The sequence below is a fragment of the Ruditapes philippinarum genome, unplaced genomic scaffold (genome assembly GCF_026571515.1).
Source record: "Ruditapes philippinarum isolate M1 unplaced genomic scaffold, ASM2657151v2 ctg9022_1_1_1_1, whole genome shotgun sequence".
Classification (NCBI taxonomy): domain Eukaryota; kingdom Metazoa; phylum Mollusca; class Bivalvia; order Venerida; family Veneridae; genus Ruditapes; species Ruditapes philippinarum.
This window is the reverse complement of record NW_026853469.1, coordinates 14,601-39,808: the sequence shown is the minus strand read 5'-3', so window position 1 is coordinate 39,808 and position 25,208 is coordinate 14,601. Positions and strand designations below refer to the sequence as shown.

The 25,208-nt window shown below is 32.9% G+C and overlaps 1 protein-coding gene across 2 annotated transcripts; it reads right to left on the bottom strand.

Annotated features, from left to right (window-relative positions):
• Window positions 1–982: 982 nt before the first annotated feature.
• LOC132736961 (sodium/potassium-transporting ATPase subunit beta-1-interacting protein-like) lies at window positions 983–16,670 on the bottom strand. 2 transcript variants are annotated; one of them, XM_060724176.1, is made up of 6 exons: window positions 16,440–16,648; window positions 13,246–13,383; window positions 8,415–8,495; window positions 7,840–8,052; window positions 6,588–6,648; window positions 983–1,608 (listed from the first exon to the last, which is right to left on the bottom strand). In XM_060724176.1, the coding sequence occupies exons 1-6, from the start codon at window positions 16,560–16,562 to the stop codon at window positions 1,157–1,159; spliced, it is 1,068 nt and encodes a 355-aa protein (XP_060580159.1). In that variant the 5' UTR covers window positions 16,563–16,648; the 3' UTR covers window positions 983–1,156. The 2 variants fall into 2 exon arrangements, with proteins under 2 accessions (XP_060580159.1, XP_060580158.1); XM_060724175.1 differs by having other exon boundaries at window positions 1,470–1,608; window positions 6,085–6,648; window positions 16,440–16,670.
• Window positions 16,671–25,208: the final 8,538 nt, after the last annotated feature.

Genomic DNA, 25,208 nt, shown 5'->3' with positions numbered 1-25,208 from the left:
TGTGCACTGCACTTCCTCTCAATGTGCTTGACCATTGTATGTAGTTATATTGAATTCCAACCATTAGTCTTCAAGTTATAGTCCGGACAAAAAAAAAGCAATGGAAAAGCAACAAAGGGCAATAACTCTGTAATTACTTTAGATAGAGTTATGGTTCTTGTGCACTGCACTTCCACTTACTGTGTTTGACAATTGTATGAAGTTGTTTTGAATTCCAACCAGTAGTTTTCAAGTTATGCCCCGGACAAGGAAAAGTAACAAAGGGCAAATAACTCTGTAATTAGTCAAGATAGAGTTATGGTTCTTGTGCACTGCACTTCCTCTCAATGTGCTTGACCATTGTATCTGGTTATATTGAATTCAAACTATTAGTCTTCAAGTTATGGTCTGGACAAAAAAAAAGCAATGGAAAAGTAACAAAGGGCAATAACTCTGTAATTACTTTAGATAGAGTTATGGTTCTTGTGCACTGCACTTCCCCTTATTGTGGTTTGACAATTGTATGAAGTTGTTTTTGAATTCCAACCAGTAGTTTTCAAGTTATGCCCGGACAAGGAAAAGTAACAAAGGGCAATAACTCTGTAACTAGTCAAGATAGAGTTATGGTTCTTGTGCACTGCACTTCCTCTCAATGTGCTTGACCATTGTATGTAGTTATATTGAATTCCAACCATTAGTCTTCAAGTTATGCTCCGGACAAGGAAAATGCAACGGACGTCTGGACCGACCGACCGACCGACCGCCCGACCGACCGACCAACCGACCACCGGGTGACTCCTATATACCCCCCCAAACTTCGTTTTTGGGGGTATAATGATCAGAGAAGTCCTTGTTTTAAGAATGAATACAGAAAGTCAAGAGCTTGGTGCTGTTTGATGCATTTTTCTCACATTTTAAAATAACAAAATATATCTCATTAATAACAAAACTAAAGAAAAACTATTTAAAATATTCAAAAAATAAACTAAATCAGATTAAATCAATTGCCTGCAATATAGGTACAAGTTAAAACTGATGATAAATATTGACTATTCATGTTTGGGTGATACACTAAACCACAAACGTTTATGAACTTTTGTATACTAAAATAGTACCAACACATTCAACTTTATTGCAGGCAATTGATTACCTTAAAGAAAAACATAATACACTAGCTCTATTGTAAGTGTGGAAAATGACCGTACGCAGCAGCCTGATCAGAATGGAGATTACTTGCTGAGGGCGTGATCTGAACCCACGGCAAATCTTCCCGTCTTTCCTGCCGCTGTTCTTGACGTCGTTTAGATCTGACGCTTGCTTTTGATCTCGTACTGCGTGCACTTCTCGCACTCCTAGCACTTCGAACACTCTGACGGTCTGAGCCGTAACAATTGTTTACATTAGCTTGTTTAGTGTTTCTCATGCTAGTCTCGTAACTAGGTGGTCTGTCTAATGTCGGATAATCGTTCTGATATTCCGTATGTGTGGTACGTGTATGTGTAGACTGGGTGTCCGCCTCGTAACCGGGGTTCGAGGCAGCGTGAGACGGTGTAGAATTAAGATCTGTATTTGCTCGTGTTAATGTATGCATCTTTACAAACTCAAGTTCATCATTAGCATTCGAAGCAGCTGAAAGAAAAATAAAACATAAAAAACATCTAAAAAACTATCAAAAAGTCAATATCTGCATGTCAAAAAATACTAGTAAATAAACTTGTTAGTTTAAGTTTTTCTAGTAAAGACAGTTAATGTGCAACAATGCAAGTCCCTGAAAATATCTATAAGAGTTGTGTACCTTGACAATTAAACAGTGGATACTAAAAGAAATCTTCTGAAATTAACTAAATGAAAATACACTTACACAAGAGGGTTAGGTTAAGAAACAACTATTAATCCAATATATAAGGTTTAAAAGTAATATTAGAAGTTATGACTTTGTCTTTAATTTAAGGATTTAAACAACAAATTCTTTTTGTACAAATATTAATAAGTATTAAAATAAATGGAACATTATAGTGATGGACTTCAGGGTCTAAAGAGATAGTGATAATAAAAACTAAATTAAAGTCAATCTCACATTAATTATTCTCTTACATACAAAAACGAGGAAGTTGTTAAAAAATCATTCACGAAAAAGTAAAACTTTAACCAGAAATTTGTAAAGTAAAATGACGGTAACCCTTCAATGCAAAAATTGAGAGAATAATTGTCAATTTTTGCAGTATTGTTATCATTCATTAAATCCATAATTCTTCCTGCAAATCACCTTATTTAAAGAGCTTTAGAAATGATAGCAGAGAATCAATACTCCCATTGCTATATTTCTCTCTATTTAACAGCTTGTATAAATGACACTTTATATCTTTACATTCAATATTGTTATCACACATAATGACATATCTAAAAGTAAACAATTACTGAGACATTACAAACTAGGAAAATGTCAACTATAATACAGAAACCATGTTTTTTCCCAGTATTTTGGAACATGATCCATTGGGAATTGGGAAGTTCAGCGATGATTTGTTAAAATTGGGAAAAAAATGCATGACTGAAATTTTGCAGTTATTAAATGAATGCAAACAATCACTGTCTAGGATGGCAACTTCAAACATTTAAGCACCACTAAAGAGATGAAGTCATCATTTTCAAAATTTTAGAATTCTTATGCAATATTTTTATTTTGAAACTTTCAATTGGGAATATTTCCTGTGGATTGGGAAAATAATATACTATTTTTAATTGGGAATATGACCAAATATCGGCTAGAAAATAAGCCAAAAAAATCCCTGGAAATTAAAAGTGGTTAGACTTGGCTGCCAGTATAGAGCCAGGCCAGCATGCACTGTCTTACAGGTTCTATGCTGTCAGCTGAGTATCTTTATACTTTCATCTTGATATCCCTTATAATTGAAAATGGTGCATTTGCTGCATTCCAATTGAAGCTGGACAAGTATATTATTTAAAACATAGCACCAAACAAAAATGGTATTAGATAATATTTAGGGTTTTCCTTTTACAGCAGACTTCTGTGTCCCTGACACAGGTTTTGGTTGCAGGACAGCCATTTTTTGTCATCAGGAATACAACCAAAGGACCCCCAAATTTCCAAAACCATTTTAGAATTTTCAAAAAATCTCAGAAATTAAGGGCTAAAATTGGAATAACCATGACATCTTTTACACAAAATATGTCAGAATTTACTATAAATAGCACAATGTTTCTACAGGAATTCATGCTATTTTATCATAGCTTCACATGTTATAAGTAATTTCTGATTATCTGTAGAAATTCAGCGGAATCAGTACTAAAGGCTAGCCATAATCACTTAGTGGTTAGAACCAAATTTTTTAATGAATCTTTAGGTGGGCTGCTATAAAAGCTGACTTCAAACAATCTGTAAACAGCATTCATACCTCTTTGTTTAGCTATGTTTAGCTGCTATTCACAAACTATGCATTATACTATTAATAATTATAATACATGTGTATATATACATTTATTATCACTTTAACAATTTGTTAGACATGGGAGAAGAACACTACATTTCTAAGACATGATTCAAAACTACAGGATACATTTATTAGTAACTATATGATTAACTAGCAAAATAATCTACATAGTATATATTAGAAAAAAGTTATTACAAAATTAATAAAATGTTATATAATATAAATGGAATAAGGGGGAGGTAATTAGAGTTAATCAGAGTGTTATCTTGGTTAGAGTTATCTCCCCACAAAGCATGCTTCATATTTTCACATGATGTACTGCGAATTCACTTAAATTCGTGGGCATGAAATTTCGTGGTTTTATCAAAAAAGGCATTTTCGTGGGTTCTTGAATTCGTGGATTTTCGTTTTCTTGTTAAAAAAAATCAGTAACCTAATGCAAAATAATCTTAAACTTAATCGCCGAACATTTTTACTTACAACATGTACATATCTTTACTTGTCACACAGAGCTTGTCAATAAATTTAATCCTTGCCTCTAGGCATAACTAATATAGAACAGTTACTGCCGATAATTGACTGCAATTAACACATTTATGTGACATGATATACACACTGCCCCTGTAATGCGCCGATGTAAACATCGCATAATTTATAGGACACCTGACAGGTTTAAACCTGCGAGTTTAAAAGTTTACACCCTGAATTGGTCTTAACATATTTGACAGTAACTACACGCAACGTCACAGCGACTGTGTAAATTTACATGCATATAAATTAATCTCGGTAAATAACACGAGTATGTGTGGATCTTTTATACCTTGTAAAAGTCGGTTGCGTCTTTGATGTTGACGGAATAGCATTCGCACAAATACAGATTAAAATTCATATAAACTGGATCATTTAAAACGACAAAAGAATGTACAATAAATCTGTTTTAGCGATCGTATTTTTTTATAGTTTTGTGTACTTACGACATTAATATCAAAGACTTTTTTTAATAAATAAGAGCAAACTGACAATTTTTATTAGCGCTTACTATTGCACTGCCTGGGTTCCCATATTTACTCGATTATGTCAAGTATTCTTGTTGACACAATCAAGTCCTAGTAGACTACAACGATCAAGTACGTCTATGCGACATTTGTGACAGTAAATTGAGGACATATAATCGAGTTTTCTTTTATTTTTTTTAAATATTGTATATACATCCATTTCACGAAATATCGGCCGGAAAAGAGCCGACGCATGTTTGTAATACAAATGTATATAGAACAAAGACTGGGTAAGAAGTATTTGTTGGGATAAAAGTTTGTGGGATCTTAAATTCGTGGATTTACCTACCCACGAAAACCACGAAAATTCGTGCCCCACGAATAATAATGATCTTACAGTATGTAAGTTATTTATATTGACAATTACATTGATACATTTAAGTTATTTCAATTTATAAAATTTATAAAGGACCGTATGAATCTTGTTAATTTTAGTGATGACTATATGTATGCAATCTGTACATTAAGCCAGTCTGACCATGCTTTATATACCCTACTATTGGCTTTTTTTTTTTCTTCAAATTTTAAAAATGAAATTCTTTCAATAAACATCAATAGGCCAGTTCTCAATTCAAAGCTGGCACAATGTTAAAACTTTATTATATAATATAACAAAATGTCAGGCAAATAGCAGAGAACAATATTTATTTAATATTATATGTAAATCATATAATTAATTTGTTTCTTATTATTCATAGTACCTAATGTAACTTGTTAATAAGCTATTAAAAAAACAGACAATTACGACAAAGATCTCTGTTAAAAACTGTATTCTTATATGCAATTTGACTTTTTACTATAAAACCAATCTACTAAGATACTGCTAAAAATGTTTCAGAAAAGTTAACACAAGGGAAGATATGATAGCGTGCTTGACTATTCTCAGTGCTTGATAGTAAAACAAGAGCCTGGATAAAGTAGAATTTTCTGCGTTCAAAAGGGTGATAATTCTGTAAAAATCTATGTTAAAGTTACGGGCCTAGGACAGTGACCTCCTATTATGCTATCAAATAAGTGTGGGTAGTTTCCCATCAGTAGTTTCAGAGATACCAACTAGCATGCAGAAACTTAACCATGTGTGATGCAGACGCCCGAGTGAGTACAATAGCTTTCCCTATTCTTTAAATAGCCAAAATAAAGAAAGTAAAAATGCATTTAAGAATACAGAATTCCACAGAATCTGTTGATTACTGTACAATGATTTATTATGTCAAGGCAATAAAGTAACACTGTCAAAACTAAGAGAACTGAAAGAACGAGCCTTGACAGTGTTGCTATACACCCTCAGTGTGCCTTTAATAAAATGAGCCGTGTCATGACAAAACCAACGTAATGGGTTTGCGACCAGCATGGATCCAGACCAGCCTGCGCATCCGCGCAGTCTGATCAGGATCCATGCTGTTCGCTATCAGTTTCTCTACTTGTAGTAGAGTTTGTAAGCAAACAGCATGGATCCTGATCAGACTGCGCGGATGCGCAGGCTGGTCTGGATCCATGCTGGTCGCAAACCCATTATGTTGGTTTTGTAGTAACGCGGCTCAAATGAGCATGCTTTGTGAAAAGATGAAAAAGATAGAGATACAATAACCCTCACACACCTTAGCAAGCGGAGTGATTAAAGTGCAACATGATATTGTCATTCACACAGCTGATATATTCTCACAACCATCGCCATGTGGGTTATGTGCCCAAAGACCGCCAGAGTTATATGCCCTTGAACTGTAAATAGACTGATCTACTGTCCCATTTTCACAATTCCTCATTCTAGTGGAACCAGTCATGTACTCATTGTAAGGATTACCTCCCTTTGAAACACTATAGGAGTTCACTCCCCCTGACATGGACTGGTCCCCAATATCTATCACAGACTGGTTATCACTAATTCTATATCCATACCCAGTCTGGTTGCCAGAGGCACCAGACTGGTCATAACTGGAACATTTTTCCACTTCCTCTCCTTTAGACCACTCCATGGAATCTGCGTATGTAACAAATGTAGGCTGACCCCAGCTGTTCCTGGCGTGTTGGACAGCCTCGAGTGAGGCATAGTGGGTAGAAGGATAGTCTTTAGGACTAACGTAAGTTCTAGCTGGATACTTACAAGGTTCCTGCTCCTCGCTGTAGATGTATATAGCCATAAGTGTGAACACAAAACCAGTCAACTGTAAGTAGATATCTTATCAATGTATATACAGCCTTATGTTTATTTACATAATAATCTATGAATTATTGATACAATATTTTATTTTCCTAAGAAATACATGAAAAGATGCATATGGTTTAAGATGGACACACATGGCTAGAATTCAAAAATAATACAGACTCTTAGAACAGATTCAGTCAAGATCAATATAAAAGTAGCAAGAAGCAGACACTGACTGCCATATCCAAATGCCAAACAGGAGACCAGTTAACTGTTATCAAAAGTCCACTGTCATTTAACTGGATACTATTTTTTTTTTGGGAGGGGGGGGGGGTTTATTCACATCGACACAGTATAGGTCATATCGCGACGTTCCAGCTTTACTGGTGGAGGAAGACCTCAGGTGCCCTTCCATGCATTATTTCAGGCACGAACGGGCACCTGAGTAGAACCACTGACGTTCCGTAAGCACGCTGGATAGCTTCATCACATGAAATAATCCAAAGTCCCTGTCGGGATTCGAACTCACAGTGGTGAGGGGCAAGTGATTTGAAGTCAACGACCTTAACCACTCGGCCACGGACACCCCCATACCTGGATACTATACTGTAGTTAAGCCTACCAATAAGTAATTCCATATGATCTTAAAAAACCCTTGGCACAACAGACAGAAACTTTCACAACACAGGCATGCCATTTAAATAGACACCTAGGAGCTATTTCTTTTGTAAAATAGAGAATCTTCAATCCCTTATCTATTGCTATGCGGTAGTTGAACTGTGCTCTGATAAATTCAATGAGGCTTACCGCCTTGATACAGAGGGTAAACTACCAACATCACCACCATTATCTATTGTTACAGAATTAAGTTCTCTTCTGTACCGTTTACAGATGGCACCCCAAATAGTTTAAATATTTCAATCATTTCTATTTACTATTACAAGTTACATTTTCAGTTGAATATACATGGCGGCGTGGCCAAGAGGATTATGCGTCAGACTAGTAAATTGTTATTTTTAGGATTACTGACCGTGTGGGTTCAAATCCTGTCATGGGCAAGCCGTTGTTTCCTTGAACAAGAAACTTTACATTCAATGCTTAGTACTGGTTGGTTCCAGGACTGGATTCGAGGGTGATTTAAATAAGCTTATAGCTTCCAACACAATCAAACAAAAGTAAATTTGTATAAACTAAACTAATGTACACTTACCGCCAACAAACACTGCACGCCTGCATGTATAACTTCCACATAGTAGTATGCAAGTATGCACCCTTCGACAAACTCTTCTGGGGGTATTTTACGTCCTGCGTTAGACGAGTCATCCTCTACCCATGAATCATTGCTGATCTTACATCCTATACCGTGCTCTAACCACCAACTTTTACTCTTTGTACCAATACTCAAAATATACATCTGCCGATCCTAAGAATATTATTAAAATTATGACATTTACATTTTCGTTTTTGCATATAAAAAAGGCCAAGTCTAATTTGTACAAAATCATGGGTGATAGCAAGTGCTTCGACCCAAGGATAAGAAAAATATCCTGCAGCTTGACAGGGATTGACTCAGAGACCCTTTGAAAATGCCTTGCTGGTTTACTGACTAAGCGGTTTTCTCCCCTAACTAGTTAACAAAAAAAACACTGAAATCACAATACTTCTGAATTAACGTAAAATCTAAATCTTTTTTTGTGTTAATTTTAATGAATAAAATCAAGAAAGTATGAAGAAAATTGTGTTGTTCCTGTTTTCTCCATTGGGAACTGAACAACATGTACTTACCCGGTTTAGCACCCCTACTTCCAAATAAAGGCAAATAACAAATATGTTCCAACCAAGCCATATTAAACTCCAGGTGGAATACTGAAATATACAATAAAACATACTGTTGTTGAAGCAACTGGATTCTTAGAACTGTTTTCAAGTATGGTGGAAAATTACAAGTAATTAATTTGCAGCTTCCAATACATAAAAATTTACAAAATTTAACCTGGTATTTACTGATTATAATTCCTACCCAATCAACAGATTGCAACCGTTGCAGACCAAGATCAACCGGCATAACAAAAATTGTGTGCCTATAGTTCTGAATTAATAGTGCATTTGATATACATTTAGCAAATGTCCAAACAGTGTGAGACTGGGGGGGGGGGGGGGGGGGGGTCAATGTCCACATTTATATTTCCACTTGGGAGGTGCAAACTGTCCAGTGATTCATTTTTAGAGCGGAGGGCAAATGTCCTAGGGGTGGGGCTAAGGGTGTAACGGTTTACCGGTATACCGATATATTGCAATATGAAAAAATAAATTTCGTACCGCGGTACGATTTTTGGAAAACCGGTATTTTATAAAAATCATAATTTTCAATTAATTGCCTTCTAATTTTGTATTAAAATAATAAAGTCACAGCAATAACACGTATAATATCATTTTTTATTTTTCCAACGTTTCGGCAAATGTATGCCTTTTTCAAGGTAAATAAATAATAATAATATCAACGGACGTGACGTCGTAATTTTACAATTAACGTCACGCCCACTTTAGTGGAAAAACGAACAAATACGAACAATTCCAATTCATGATAAAAGAGATAAGTGCACCAAACAAAGCATCAAAATATAAAAACGACACAATAGATATCGGATTAATAAATACGAATATTTCCTATAGGGTTTAATTATAAAAAATGATAATAGGAAAAAACGAATATCTATGTGGCGTAATTCTAGCATTTGTAGCGTGGATTGATATTTTATGAATTATTTAATTGAGTATAACAACTTTGTGTTCATTCCTTCTGGAAAATGAGTTTTTAGCTTATGAATCCAAAATGTTTCTTTGCACAAACGATCTAAAGTATTGTAAACAACATCTATGGGCATAAATGAAAAGTCGGTAAAATTATGATCGTCCTTATTAAAATGATTTGCAACATTAGTGGAGAATGCAGGATCTACAAAATTGCATATATCAAATTTATGGCTATTCATTCGTTTAGACACAGGTTGTTTGGTTTGACCAACATACTGCATGCTTCATTTTTTACATGTTATCAAATATATACAATTCTTGGTTTGACAGTTAGTATGTTGACGTAAGTCAAATATCTCTCCTGTATTTGAACTGTAAAATGACGTACCACTATTAATACGAACACAATGAGAACAGCGTTTTCTACAACAACCTCCAGAATGTGATGTAAAGTCACTGTCAGTATCAAATCTAGATCTAACTAAAAAGTCTTGTAAGTTTCTTGGACGTTTATAGGCAATTATGGGTGTGTAGTTATTGTGAATATTTTTAACACCTTCGTTTTTTGACAGATTTAGTAGGTCCCAATATTTATGAATAGTATTTCCAATATTAGGTAAGGACGGATTATATGTCACAATAAATGGAAGAACGTTTTTCTTTTCTTTATCTTGTGGCCGTAAGGCATCCTCTTGTGACATCTGTGACACGTGAAGAAACGCTGAATCTATAACCGTCTCAGGGAAATTTCTACTTATGAAGAATTCTCGTAGTTTGCTCAGTGAAGTTTTTTTTTTTTTTTTTTTCTAATTTTGTACAAATTTCACATAAAATATTTAATTGGCGAATTTTGTTGGCGCCAACGTAAGATAAAAGTATCCGACAACTAGTACACTTAAAAATAAAAAGCGGCCACATAATTTACATAAGCGGCCCAGATGTGAAAGGTCACACGCGACTAGTTTTGTTTATCAAATTACTTTCTATTTATTCCTTACATTTTTATTAAGTTTCTACTAAAAATATATACATATAATAATAGTATATGAATGTTACTCCATCTTTACATCAAAACATATACACGACAATACGTATTGCAATATATTGCAATACGCTTCAGCAAAATGGCAATATATTGCAATACGGTTTTTGCTGTATTGTTACACCCCTAGGTGGGGCAGGGTTTGAGGAAATGTAAGTTTACCACAGTTTTAGCAGTTTTGTAGGGGGTTTTTGAGACTTACGTAAAATACTGTTAGTCTCTAATCCAGTGCAATCCAGTTCTTTTTTTTTAAAGCTTTATGATGCATATAGCAGTAATAAACATGATTTCAGTATACAGTCTCATCTGACAGGATAACTGTTAACATCCAAAAAAAGCTAATTCTGCAGTGCACTCCTATAAGTTTAAAAGAGCTGCTAACAATCAAATTTATAGTAATTAGTTACAGAAACTCCTTATATTCCATATTATTTTAAAAAGGATATGTATGTCTATTATTAGTATGATCCAAGTTTTCTTGTCAATTCATGTAAAGATACAAAAATTAAGGAGCAAAAAGCTTGAAATGTATTGAATTAATTGCCTTAAATGCCTTATCCTAAGAAAATGACCAAACAAGGACTGTGACCACTAAATCTTATCTTCTTTTGAAATGGATAGAAATATGTGTATGTTTGCATTATATAAAACCTTTAATTACCCTAAAATACTATTGTGCCTTAATGAAATTAAATAGTATAATTGCCATAGACTCTATGCTTTGACCTTTACCTTTCAACCTACTTAAAAGAAGAATTTCATAAGACACTGTGTCTTTCATTCAAATCCTGTTGTTTTAAGAATACAATGTATATGAAATGCATTTTGTGTATATTGTAAATTGAAACATGTATATATATACAGGGAAATAAAATATGTTTAAACTAATCTAATTGCCTTTAAATGTATAATGTATTAATATATCATTATTTGTTTAATATCTGAAATTTACCACTATAAAAAAAATAAAATCTTCCTTATTAAACCTTATTGTTTGTTTAGATTCGGTATGTGATAACCGATTACAATCAAACACAGTTGGGAATGTCAGTCAGTACTAATAAGTCATGAAGTTTCATAAAAATTTCCTTCAATTTTTAACCTTTAACAATATAATTATTATAATAGACACAAAATAGATATCATTATAATACAAGTAGTTTCAAATGTCATTCTGTCCCACACTTCCTACCATACTGACTCATACCGTGCCTTTAAAGTTTATTTTTCGTAAACAAACACACGCTAAACAGAATAAAATGTAAACCTAACGCAAGTTATGTATAAAATTTGAAATATTGTATGATTTCTTTAATAGTATGATGTAATCAAAATAAAAAATAATGGTTAACCTCACGTAACTTCTGCATGTATATAAAATTTGAAATAATCGTATGATTTCTTTAGTATGATGTAAGCTAAATAAACAGGTGTCTGGCTAAGACAACAATCAAAGCTATTATACTATAAAACTATCAATTACCTACTTCCCTTTGTGACAATTTTATTGATCAGACGAGATAAAAAAAGGTTAAATAACAAATAACGTGACATAATTGCATGTAAACACACAACCAAGTGTAACGGCTGAATGATTTTCTTATCAGAATGAAACCTTTTCTGTTTGACTGGACGTCCAAATTACGGGAAATATAAAGGTTCAGCTTACTAGCATACTGTGTCACTGATTTAGACTGTGAGACCAGCTATTGTTTGCATAGAAAATTAAGAATGTCCAAGGAATGTGTTGCAAGGTATATTTACAAACAAGGGTAGCAAAAATGTGTCATGAATTAGTCATCATGATAATGCAGTGTATGTATAGTAAAGTATACTTACTTTAAGTTTAACAATAATTTAAACAATGTCAAACAGTTGCCATACATGTATATATGTGTATTAAGTCCAAAGTCAAATACAAATGCTAGGATCAACAGTTACTTAAAGGCCCAATATGCCTCAAAAATGGTTTTATTATTATTTCTCACTAAATGCTTTTTAGTTTTTGGTGTTCTGTTATTTTTTACCAAAAAGTTTAAACTCATGTTTGGTTTTTGTAGAGAAGAACAAATTTATTCAACTGAGGCTTAATGCTCTTTTAATAGTGTACGGTACATGTAGCTGGGGGGGGTGGGGGGGGGGGTCTGAAACTGAACTTTTTTTTTGGTCTTCCAGCAAGCACAACAATATACAACTTATATGGTAAAATTACTTAAATTATTTTATACTGAAAATACAATTTATTCATTAGGAAATATTACGCTCAGACATCAATTATTAATTTAGAAATAAATTTAATAAGGAAATCAAATAAATCATTTTTATACACTGAATTTTTTATACACAGCAAAAGTGCAAAAAAAAATATCAAAAGCAGCCCTTAAAGTGTATACAGCTATATGTCTGCTTTCAGTGGATTGTAAATCATTTTTATTGCGATAAGAATGAATACAGAATAAACTTCTTGAATGAAAGGCATTTGTCAGTATACTTTATTGAAAGCAAAAGGGGCATACATCATAGCCAAACCTATTAAAAATAGCCGCTGAATGTTTTGTACTGGAACAATTTATTATGTTTATATACATATATACAATAGTCATGCATATTAAATTACATAGACATTCTTTGTAAGAAATCTTACAAGATTGAAGGAACAACCATTAAGCTATGCAAACAACATAATATTACTTTTTTCTTTTATTAAAAATAATAAAATATTTCATCAGATATAAATAGCTTTATCAATGTAGAACTAAAATGATTCTAATGAACTAAATTTTAATTGTCTATATAATTATTATAAAAGTTAATACTTACAACAGCTATAAATTTTGGTCTGTACTGATATGTTCCGAAAATTCCCAGAATTGTACAAATAATCTGGAAGAAGTTACCAATGATGGGTGCCCACATATATCCCAGGAAGTCAAACACTTGCTTCTCAATTGTACCAAGCTGGAAACAAAATACAAAGCATAGATAACAATGTTTACTTTATTAAGACATAGAAATGACAGCCTTTATATAAAATTATCTATAAAAATAAGATAAATAGAAAATTTGTTTTATTACATATTAATTTTCATCAATTTCATTTGTTGTTCGATTTATGCTTGAAAACATGGTAAACAAGGGTTGCCAGTAAGATAGCTTACTTCATTCAAAATCTAGAAGTTATAAATATAACACAGTACAAATCATCTAAGTTCACAAAGGGCTACATGATCTATGAGTTATGGGTCATGGACAGTTAACATCAATTATGATTGACACCTAAGATATGTGTAGTTTTTTAAGATTTTGCTGTTGTGTTTACTGAATATTCATTTTGCAACCAATTTTTAAACCCAGAATTTTTTAAGTTCTCAAACGCCTAAGATGAAGCCAAAGATCAAACACATCAATGTGACAAAATAAAACACGTAAAACAAGATGGTGGAAATTGATAAATTCCAAGGGCCAAAGAATCTTGCTGAATGAATTGTGAACTTCCAATCTCTTTGTTATTAGGTCTCTTGAATAATAGATATTTTCATTAATCCTATAAAAATGTGGATTTTTTTTATCCATTGGGCTTCACCTCACATTAAAATTGACTGTAAATGTCTTATGGTGACTTTCCAGCTTGAATTGTGAACTTCCAATCTCTTTGTTATTAGGTCTCTTGAATAATAGATATTTTCATTAATCCTATAAAAATGTGGATTTTTTTTATCCATTGGGCTTCACCTCACATTAAAATTGACTGTAAATGTCTTATGGTGACTTTCCAGCTTTACTGGTCAGCTAGCTGCCTCTCACTGTATTATAAAGATTTCAGACACAAACAAGCGTCACCAACATTCTGAGAACTACTCAACTAGGTGGATAGCTTCTTCACAATTGCTCCTACTCACAGCCGTGCTAGGCAAGTTGTTTAAAGTCAACAGCCTTAACAACTCGACTACAGACCGCCATAAAAAATTTATTAAATAATAGCAACTCGAAGAGCTGGCCCAAATGGCCTGCTTGCAAAGCGAGCTTTTGCGGTAACAAGAGTACCTGCTAGATAGTGATGGATTTGAAAACTTTCGTCTGAAGTACTGAATTGAAACATCACAACTTTTCAAATTACAAGATAACAATAAAAACCAAAAATTCTGATTGAAAATGGATGTGTAGACTGGTGTCCTGTGCACATCTATAGGAAGTAATGCTCCTACATTTACATTTTTTTGTAAACGATTACACCATTGTCAAAAACCGAAATGATGCTGTTTAAACGGTTACGGTACTTCTATTTACTATACTACACCATGTATTGGAGTCGCCAATTGCTGACTTAATTTCTATTTTTAATACATGTACAAAACAAGGAACATCGCAATGCGATGCAACCAGGTTTTCAGCAAAATATTTCACAGAAGCTTTGTCATGAAGGGGCATTTGTTTTTAATTGAACTTTTAGGAGGAATTATGGCTTTTTTAATATTCCTCAAACATAAATGATTGAGAAATTTTATGTTGTCTATTCGCCTTTTTTTCCCAAATGTTTTAGAAAGGTAAACAAAACAGTACTTTATTTTTGCTTAATTTTTGCATTTTTGCGTCTCTTGTCATTTTCTTTTGTCTACAATATTGGCGTGTGGTGTTTTGTGCGATATCAAGAAAAGTATGTTCACAATTTTAAAAAAATACTTGAATGATGTCTTGGAAGAAACATGGGAATTTAGTGAGCGCCAGGGCACTTGATGACAAAGCTTCTGTGAAAGTTTGGTCAAAATCCATTGAGAAATGTAGGAGAAGTTGCGCACAGTAGAAATTGTTCACTATATATTCTGTATAAGGAAAAATATACAAAGGGCCATAATTCGGTCAAATATTATCCAATCACAAAACCCCGACAATATGTGCCAGGCACTTGATAACAAAGCTTCTAAGAAAGTTTGGTCAAAATCCGTTGAGAAATGTAGGAGGAGTTGCGCACAGAAGAAATTGTTCACTATATATTCTATATAAGGAAAAAAAACAAAGGGCCATAATTAGGTCAAATATATACCAATTGCAAATCCCTGGCAATATGTGTCAGGGCACTTGATGACAAAGCTTCTGAGAAAGTTTGGTCAAAATCCGTTGAGAAATGTAGGAGGAGTTGCGCACAGAAGAAATTGTTCACTATATATTTTATATAAGGAAAAAAAAACAAAGGGCCATAATTAGGTCAAATATTATCTAATCGCAAAACCCCGACAATATGCGCCAGGGCACTTGGTGACAAAGCTTCTGTGAAAGTTTGGTCAAAATCCGTTGAGAAATGTAGGAGGAGTTGCACACAGAAGAAATTGTTTACGCCCGCCTGCCCGCCCGCCCGCCGACATACCTCAATCTAATAACCAGTTTTTTCCTTCGGAAAACCTGGTTAAAAATAATGTTCAAGGCTAATCATGATTGAGACAGCACACGTTTTCTGCATCATATCCCCATTTCACTCATTTGATAGATCAAAGGAAAATCAACTTTACAAAAAATGTATTATGTCACGAGCAGTGTATAAAATACAAAATGACAGTTTTAAAACGGAAAATGTAAACTGAAAATGAATGATTATTTTATACTATTTCATGGTAAAAGTAAATCGAGCTTGCTTTAAGGCATTGCCTTTTTCATATTACCTGAATAATAAAATAAAAATATATTTAATAACATATTGATATTGTTTAAAAAATACTAAATGGATAGCCTTTCTGCTAGCCAAAAGTTGATGCCGTGTTATAACTTATAGGCTAGTCATGCATGACTTGTGTACGGCTAGAACTTTTGGCTAGCAATACAGGCTGCCTGCCTTAACAATTCAAAATGATCAACCCATAATCAATGAATTTCTTCGGGTGGAAAAACAGAAAATTCTTATGAATTAACAATAACTTGAATAAGTTCAACAAAAACATCATCATATATGCACCTAGTGATCAGCTTCATTTTCATAAACATTACAGATCTTGAACCCAAACAATCGTGCATGACATTCTTACCAATTGTAGGGATAAAACCACCATAATCGTGGTATAAATTGCCGTAGAGTAACATTTTGCTGATTCACATGTCATCTTCTTGGACAGCTTCTCAATTAGAGAATAAATATGTGTATATGTCATAGTATTTCTTAAGTTCTTTCTCGATCATCCCATTTTGACATTTTGTGACCTAACAACATCTACAGGATAAATTAAATCTCGTAAAATAGTTCTAAAGCAATTCTTTTTGAAATTTTGCAAAAACGATGCAAAGCCGTAAAAATTGTAACGGAATAGTATATTATTTATTTTGAACGTTAGATACCATTATTTAAATTAATTATCAGTCAAAATTCGCATTTGAAAGTAGTGCGTCGTTAGGTTGCGGATTAATTATTTTCGTAAAAATTATCATGTGCGCATGCGTTGAAAAGGTAATGGTTAAACATCCGGTAAACATATTTGGTCGAACATCACTAAAACTTTTCATAGATTAAACATCACTAAATTCAAATACAATTATTCTGGGCTGAGTTTTATAGAAAACCCTAATTTATATCTTAAGACATAAGCGAGCTTTAGGACTAACTTGTCTTGAGAATGTTTCAATAAACCTTTTTTTAAACTAGACTATAGTCAAACACTTTAATAGATTTTTTTAAATTAATTCCATTCTCTTGATTTAATTAGAACAGAGACTTTATATACAAATATAAAGCTCTGTGGAACTGTCTGGCTTGCACTATAATTTAATTGATAATGTGTAATTGTTCATCTTCATTGCTATGAACATAGGAGTCATGTACGAAATTTTCTTTCAAACGCAAAAATAAGTTCAAACTTTCTATGAAACGCGCAGCTAGCCCTGTCCCGCCTGGCCGATCATTGTCTAATATGGAAAATAGTTGATAATTCAGCTGAGTTACGGCTATCTTTTAGTAGCCCATATAAATGCTAATATTAGGCTAAATGAAAGTGGTAACAATTAATGGGGCATTGTTTACTTTCTCACAATACTCTTATGCAGATGTGGTTTCTTTGAATACCACCGTCATCACGATAATCATCATCACCATTTAAAATCGTGAAAAAAGCTCACTAGTTAAAGCTTATGCTGATGTTTATTTTGTATCTGACTATTAATATAATTTATTTGACTTGACTTCTAAATCCTATATCGTCATCATATTATAATATCATCTTCATTATTATCATCACAGTTACAATACCGTCATAATCATTATGATATCATCATTATCATCATAATATCATCATCATCATTATCAATGTCATCATCATCATCATAGTATATTCATCATAATATAATATCATCATCACCATCATTATTATTATAATATCATCATCATTATCATCATCACAATCATCTTTATCATCATCATTATAGTATATTCATCATAATATAATTTCATCATCATCATTATCATCATCATTAAGTAATCGCGATCATCATTATAATATCATCATTCTATAATGTAATCATCACAATCACCATTTTAATATCATCATCATAATTATTATAATATCATCATCATTAGATATAATATCATTATCATGTTATCATAATCATCATCATGACATATCCTCATCGTCAGCACCATCATCATTGTTATTATTTCTGTCACATATATCATCGGCTCTACAAACATGATTATATATGGAAAATAGAACAGAACAGAACACAATTTTATTTACAGACCTATACATATGTACATCGTCTTGTTAATAAAGATTTGATTTAACATAGTCACATGGCAGGCGGGGGAAAAAGTTATAAACAACTTTTTTGAGTAAATAAACAAAGATTTAAGAGGACATACTTTAAGCAAGAAGATAATAACAATACGGTTGTGTTAAGAGTTAATGATTGTGTTTCTCAACGATAAAGATTCTTGGATATATTTTGATTACTTAATTAAAACAGTTTTATTTTGCGTAGAAAGTATATCTATAAATTTAAACACAGATGGTCTAAAATAATAATATCTTTTAAGATACCGCATTTTAAGACTATGAAAACATGGATGAATTATATCGGAACATAACTCGCCTTACTTATAGTGATTCTAAAACGATATGTCAAATGGTTATGTGTTAATTTCAAACATTGTTTGACCTTTAGTTGTGAAGAAAGCTGCATAGATTATTTCAATCGCTCTCGACTCCGCTTCTTGGAACTTACCAATACGATGTTGTCATAATGACAAGGAAACATGGTCGTCCGCCTAAATACAGTTCGAGCCCAGGAACCTTGGTTTCTCAGACGGACACCTGTACGATCATGCAGATCACCGACCCCTTTTGCCATACACTTAATTAGCCTTTAGACAACAAATCTGGTAGATTTGTAAGAATTTAAAATGATTGATCGTTGTTAAGACATAGATTGTTTGTGTTGTTATGATTTTAATATTGAAGATAAATATCGTTTTACCTGCATATTCAGTAAATGCTAAGGTGTAATAAATGAAAAGGGCACTTAAAGGCACATTATGCCCCATACATCCATATTTTTTTTATTCTTTAGAAATGTCAAACATGTATTAAAGAATGTTTTAATCATGGATTAAGAGCATGTTGGGTGTTTAACGACTGAAAGAAGTAAAGCTGAACATGCAGAAATGTGTCGTACAGGTTGCAAAATGTAAGCAAAGTAGTATTTTGATTTCTATACAAAATAGTAAATCACTTTAAATATAAAAATTACCAAACAGACAAAAAGAAGCAAAAGACATTTCATCTATATATAGCGAATGATTTTTATTTGGAAACTGTAACAAGATACCAAATATAAAAGGATTTCGAGAAATAAAAATGAGAGCATTTCTGAAGCATAATGGACCTTTAAAAAGGTTTACTATCATATACATGTAGTACAAATTCTTTCCGCGTTTAAATTCTTATTATAGAATTAGAATCGGACATTTATCCAAATTTGTTATAAAAACTGTGACATTTATAACTAGCAGTTCTAGACTTGTGATAATTAAGAGTATAAAGCATTATTTTCATTTGAATGTTTCTTTACTTCTTAACTATCTATATGAAAGAAAGATTGACATTTTGATAATCGTGCTTACAATTTTTACCAAAACGTACGTGGTACTAATGTTTATAATGAGTATTAATAGATATATTTTTTCTACCACACCTAACTTTGACAGTCATGTACCGGACGGACAATACTACACAACCCCCGTCTTAATTACCTCTCTGGCGTGAGTTCGATCCCCGGGAGATGCTTTGGTAGTTTAGTGAGGAAGGTAGTCTAGTACTGGTGTAACTCTCCAGGAACGATGGTTAGGAAACTACCCGCCTATATGACTGAAATACTGTTGAAAAAAGGCGTAAAATGAAACAAACAAACAAAACAAAATCAACCCCCGTCCAAACCTGCCATCCAATGGTTAATCAAACCAAGTAACCCTTTTTTCCTAAATCTTTAGAACTAGAAAGATTTTTATCCTCTTGGTTATATTGTGTTTTGGTTGTTTTTGGTTTGTTATAGCCATAATCTTATCTGTGTTTTTTTATGATTGTGACCTATGTCTTAACTTACACATCATTGTCCATATTTTTTATTCAATTCAAATCAAAATATTAATTTTATGAAATGATATTTTATTCGTTAAATCGTTATTTGCTATTATGTTTCTTTATGTTCTAATGTTGCAAAAGATTAAAAATAATAATAAAAATATTGATAAAATATATATAAAATTTTGTTTATACATGTATAAAAGTAAGTTGACTTTAACAAAATGTGGCGGCAAGTTTGTCACACTGCGATATCTACTGTAAAAGCTGGTAAATTTAATTCTTAGAGTGGACATATTCTTTTGTTAAATTACCAATACATTATAGATAAAATTATATAAATGCCACGATATGATCCCTGTCATTGTTAGTCACACATATATGATCCAAAAAAGAAACAAATACAAAAAGAAATGACACTGTGATTTGAAATCACAAACATTAAACATCTCTATATACAGAGTTAATTATAAACCTTATCGATATTCAACATAGCGGATAACTGCATTAACTACATAAAAAGAATTTAAAAAAAAAAAAGAAAAAAAGGATGGAACATTTTGAGAGGATGAAATCAACTGAGCCTTTTACAAAGATGTCAAAGGAGTTCCATAGTGTTATATCGTCTTTAAATGAGCAAAGAGATACATTAAATGTTGATGTAAATGAAAATGATTCAAACTTTGTGGATCCTAAAGAAGTGAAACAAAGCCGCAGTAAAAGTATGTGTAGACTTGAAAAAACAGTCAATGCCGGACCTAAACGTCGTCGAAACTCAGTTCAGGATTCAAGTATTCAAGGATTCAATAATAGTGAAATGGATTTACAAAGTTCATATAATTCTACATTATTTAAAGAAAGCAAACACCCGGTTGTCGATATGTCGGATAAATCGCGACTCGCGACAAAAGGTCGTAGTCGAAAAGACGCTTACATTCGGAATGGACCCAATGAGTCGGCTGGTGGAACAAAAACAGATGTACCCAAAAGAAATGGAAATCAATCAGAACCTGATAAAATAATCACGCAGACGGCATTACAGAAACAGACACCAGTAACGGTATGTAGACGTTCGTCTCTTTCGTCGAAACACAGACTGACAACTTCAATCATGTGTGAAAAATCAACGGAAGAACAGAAATCGATATTAAAAACTGAAATATCACCATCTAAATCACCAACATCAGCAGACAAGAGGGTATCATTTTCACCCGATGTATCACCATCGAGGTCTATATCACCCGAGGTTCGGAAATCGCTGTTAAGAAACGATGTCTCGCCTTCAAGGTATATATCACCCGAGGTTCAAAGAACTCTGTTAAAATACAATGTATCACCATCGAGGTCTGTATCACCCGAGGTTCGGAAATCGCTATTAAGACACGATGTTTCTCCATCAAGGTCTATATCACCCGAGGTCCGGAAATCACTGTTTAAATACAACGTGTCACCATCAGGGTCTATATCACCCGAGGTCCGGAAATCGATATTAAGACACGATATATCTCCATCAAGGTCTATATCACCCGAGGTCCGGAAATCGCCGTTAAGCCACGATGTATCTCCATCAGGGTCTATATCACCCGAGGTCCTGAAATCGCCGTTAAGCCACGATGTATCTCCATCAAGGTCTATATCACCCGAGGTCCGGAGACAAGACGTATCGCCGTCAAGATCTGTATCACCAGAGGTTCGGAAATCGCCAATAATATCTAATTTATCACCATCTAGAATGCTACAAGCAAGTTCAAATGTGTTGTCACATTCAAAACAGTGTGGGTCACCTAGCACAGACATTAGACCGAAATCACAGATCTCAGCAAGGCCACCCAGTGCATTCAATCATTTGCCAAGAATAATTGTAACACCAGAAGAAGTGCAGCAACTAGTGCCAATGTCAAACTCTTCAGAGTTCAGATCAACGTTTTCTAATGGAAGAGAACTGGAGCAAAACAATATCAACAAAAAGTCAGCCAGATCAGTGTTACCTCCCTTAAGAACTGCAGGCAAACAGACAATACAGTCAAAAAGGAGGAAAGACTCATCTGAGCATTATGATAAAAAGCCGAATACATACAGTGTAGGAAGTAAAGAACAACAAACTGATGATAGCAAGTGTAATGATGCCAATGTTGATAACAACGATTTGTGTGAACCTATCATGGACAATACACTTTCTATTGAAAACATTGTTCATAACACTGTGACGTTAAAAAGCTACTCGAATTTAGGAAAGAGGCATAGCATTGATGTTGGTCGAATCCTTCTTAACAAAGACAGAATTTTACCCAAACAAATTTTCAAACAGCAAAAGGCAGAGAATGGTGAAATCAATACTCTCAATAGTTTAGCCTCCGCAACCAGTGAACTGAAGAAAAGCATTGAAATCTTAACGCAAAAAACTCATCTCTCTAAACCCACAGAACTCGATCCATATAGACGAAAAAGTTTCTGCACTGCTACTGGTAGAGTCAACGATACGTGCGCCATAGAAAAATCCTCTTTCTCCAGCAACGGTCAAAAGCCTTCACCATCTCCTGGAGGGCGTCATTCTGAAGAAAGATGGCGTTCAAGGAACAATCACTCTAGACGGCTATCATCGTTTTTATCAAAATGTGAGGAAGAACTACCGACCAGTACTTTATTAGAAATTAAACGGCTGCGAGGTGAGCTCTTGCAGAACAGTAATGAACATATATAATGATTAACTACCAACCAAAATACATTAATGGAGAATAAACGACGGCGAGGGGAACGATCGAACTCTTTCTATACAGTAACGGAAATATATAGTGATTAACTACCGACCTAGTATACATTAATGGACATTAAACGCTTGTGAGGTGAACTCTAGCGAAACAATAATGAGCTAATGCATGTATAATGGATGATTAACTACATACCAAAATATATTAATGGAGCAGCACGCTTCCAGATTCATGCTAATTTTCATGAAATTTTGAAAATGTATCTGAATGTTTGATATTGTGAAGTAACTAATGGAAACAATTTACACATTTACAACCCGCGTAAATTGCTAAAAAGTGGTCAAAGTATGCATAACAAGCCCTTTGTGCGTTAGTAACGCAGTAGAAATATAGTTGTAAATACTGAAAAATCAGTCATTAATCGCACAGAACCTTTAAAAGATTACTTGAATCTTGAATCTTTTCACATTTCCTAAAATTTTAGTACATTTTTTCTTAAGTTTGATTTTATTGAAATATTTTGACTCATCTGGAGGCATGTAGCTTTAAACGGAGACGAGGTAAACGGGAAAAAATGGCTGTGCACTTGTAAAATTTTAAGTTCATATTTTTTTTTCTCAAAACACATGTATAAAATGTAGGTGACATTAACGAATATGTTATTAGCTATATCGATTCTTGACCGGCTATATGGCCCTATATAAACGGTTGTATTCACTATGACTGTACTTATTGCCAAAAAGCAAAAGATGAAAAAGTTGGATTCAAGTAATTGGCCAATGAGTAATATTTGGATTCTATAAATGTACACCAAAATTAAGAATTTATTGAGAAATAATAATAAAATCATTTCTAAGGCAAGCTCAGTCGTCTTTTCCCAGATTTTTATCTAGAGAATGTGCCAGAATTTTTCTTGTATGTGTTTTCTTTATTTGTAAATACGTGTGTTTTAAATAAATGTTGTTTTTTAATTGTTGTTGTTTAAAAGTAAATCTGCTTACACTCATAATTTCTATCAGCTTGTTATATGATGAAATGTTAAAGAATGCTGATTGATAAACATTAATTAAGTTGCACTAAGTTGAGCCACTAATGTTTGGTTTAAAGCCTAATTCAAATTCTCTATATCTTTATGTGTGAATATTATTAATGTTTATATATTTGAAAACTCGTTTTGATTGAGCCTGTACACGAACGATAATCAAAAAGTGCAACATCGGTCACACACCGATTTTTCAACACTTCAAAGTTTGGAAGAAATTATTGCGAAGGACCAGAAAATATATGTTAAAGCTGGCTTTGCCGGGTGTAATGTTAAAAGTCCTGTAACTCAATATTTATGGTTTTATATCACAACTATATATATATATGATGCTCAAATTAAAATTTATCAATATTGTAAGTCCCATAATGCATTATTTATAAAGATATTACTGAATTTAACATTTCATGTAAATAAGGGAAGGTAATTTGAGATTTATTTTCTATAAAGTCTAAGTTAAATTTGTCAATAAAAAAAGAATGCATATATTTTAATGATTACATATAATGTGCACAGATATTTGCAGGACATATTTTACATATTCTTCGATGTTTGAAAATTGTTTTATAAGCATAATTATATACATATACATTATGCATGTACATGTGTATACAACATCAATTACCACATACAGGACCTTTAAATTATTCATCATTAGTTTCATTACCAGTTAAAAATTTTCATACATATGTCACTGAAATAACATTTTTACTTTATTAAAATACTTCTTTACTTCAATTTACTTAGTAGTTTGGATTTGGTGCCTTCTGCTACTAAAAGAGTAATCTTGGAACACACAGCAAAAACAAAACATCTGTACCAAAGTAAAAGTAACTTAATACATGTTTCACTTCATACTTGATCTCAAACGACCAATTAGTTGACCAGACTGTACTTGACCTTCAGTCATAAATGACCTTTGCATTAACACAGATACAATTGATATATCACTGGTAAAGTCATTACCCGGTAGTTTTATGTTATATTTTTTCACGACTAACATTGATATTGGTTGTTGTACTGTGCATAATGCGAAGGATAGAATCTCAATGTTGAATATCTATTACTTTAATTGTTGTCTTATTGAAAGAATTAAAGTACTCATGAAGTCGTGTTTTGTTGTACACGTTGTTTGTTTGTGTCATGATTTGTGAATGGAACACCTTCAGTACGTTTTAAAATAAATCTCTGAAAATATCTGGAAATTGATGAATATCTATCAATGTACAAATGACATAGACATTCGTTGAGCAGATATATAGTTTTTTACACGTCAAGTTTAAATGTAATTTTTTATCAAGTTATTGTTTGAATTATCAAGTTTTATTAGTTTTTGTTCAGTGTCAGAAAATATATCACCCCTTGTTATATAATACAATATAATCCGCAACATATAGACTGATATACATAATAAAATATGAATATAATTTGAAATACTTTTATTTTAAAAATGACTTATAGACCCATTGAATGGGATGTTTG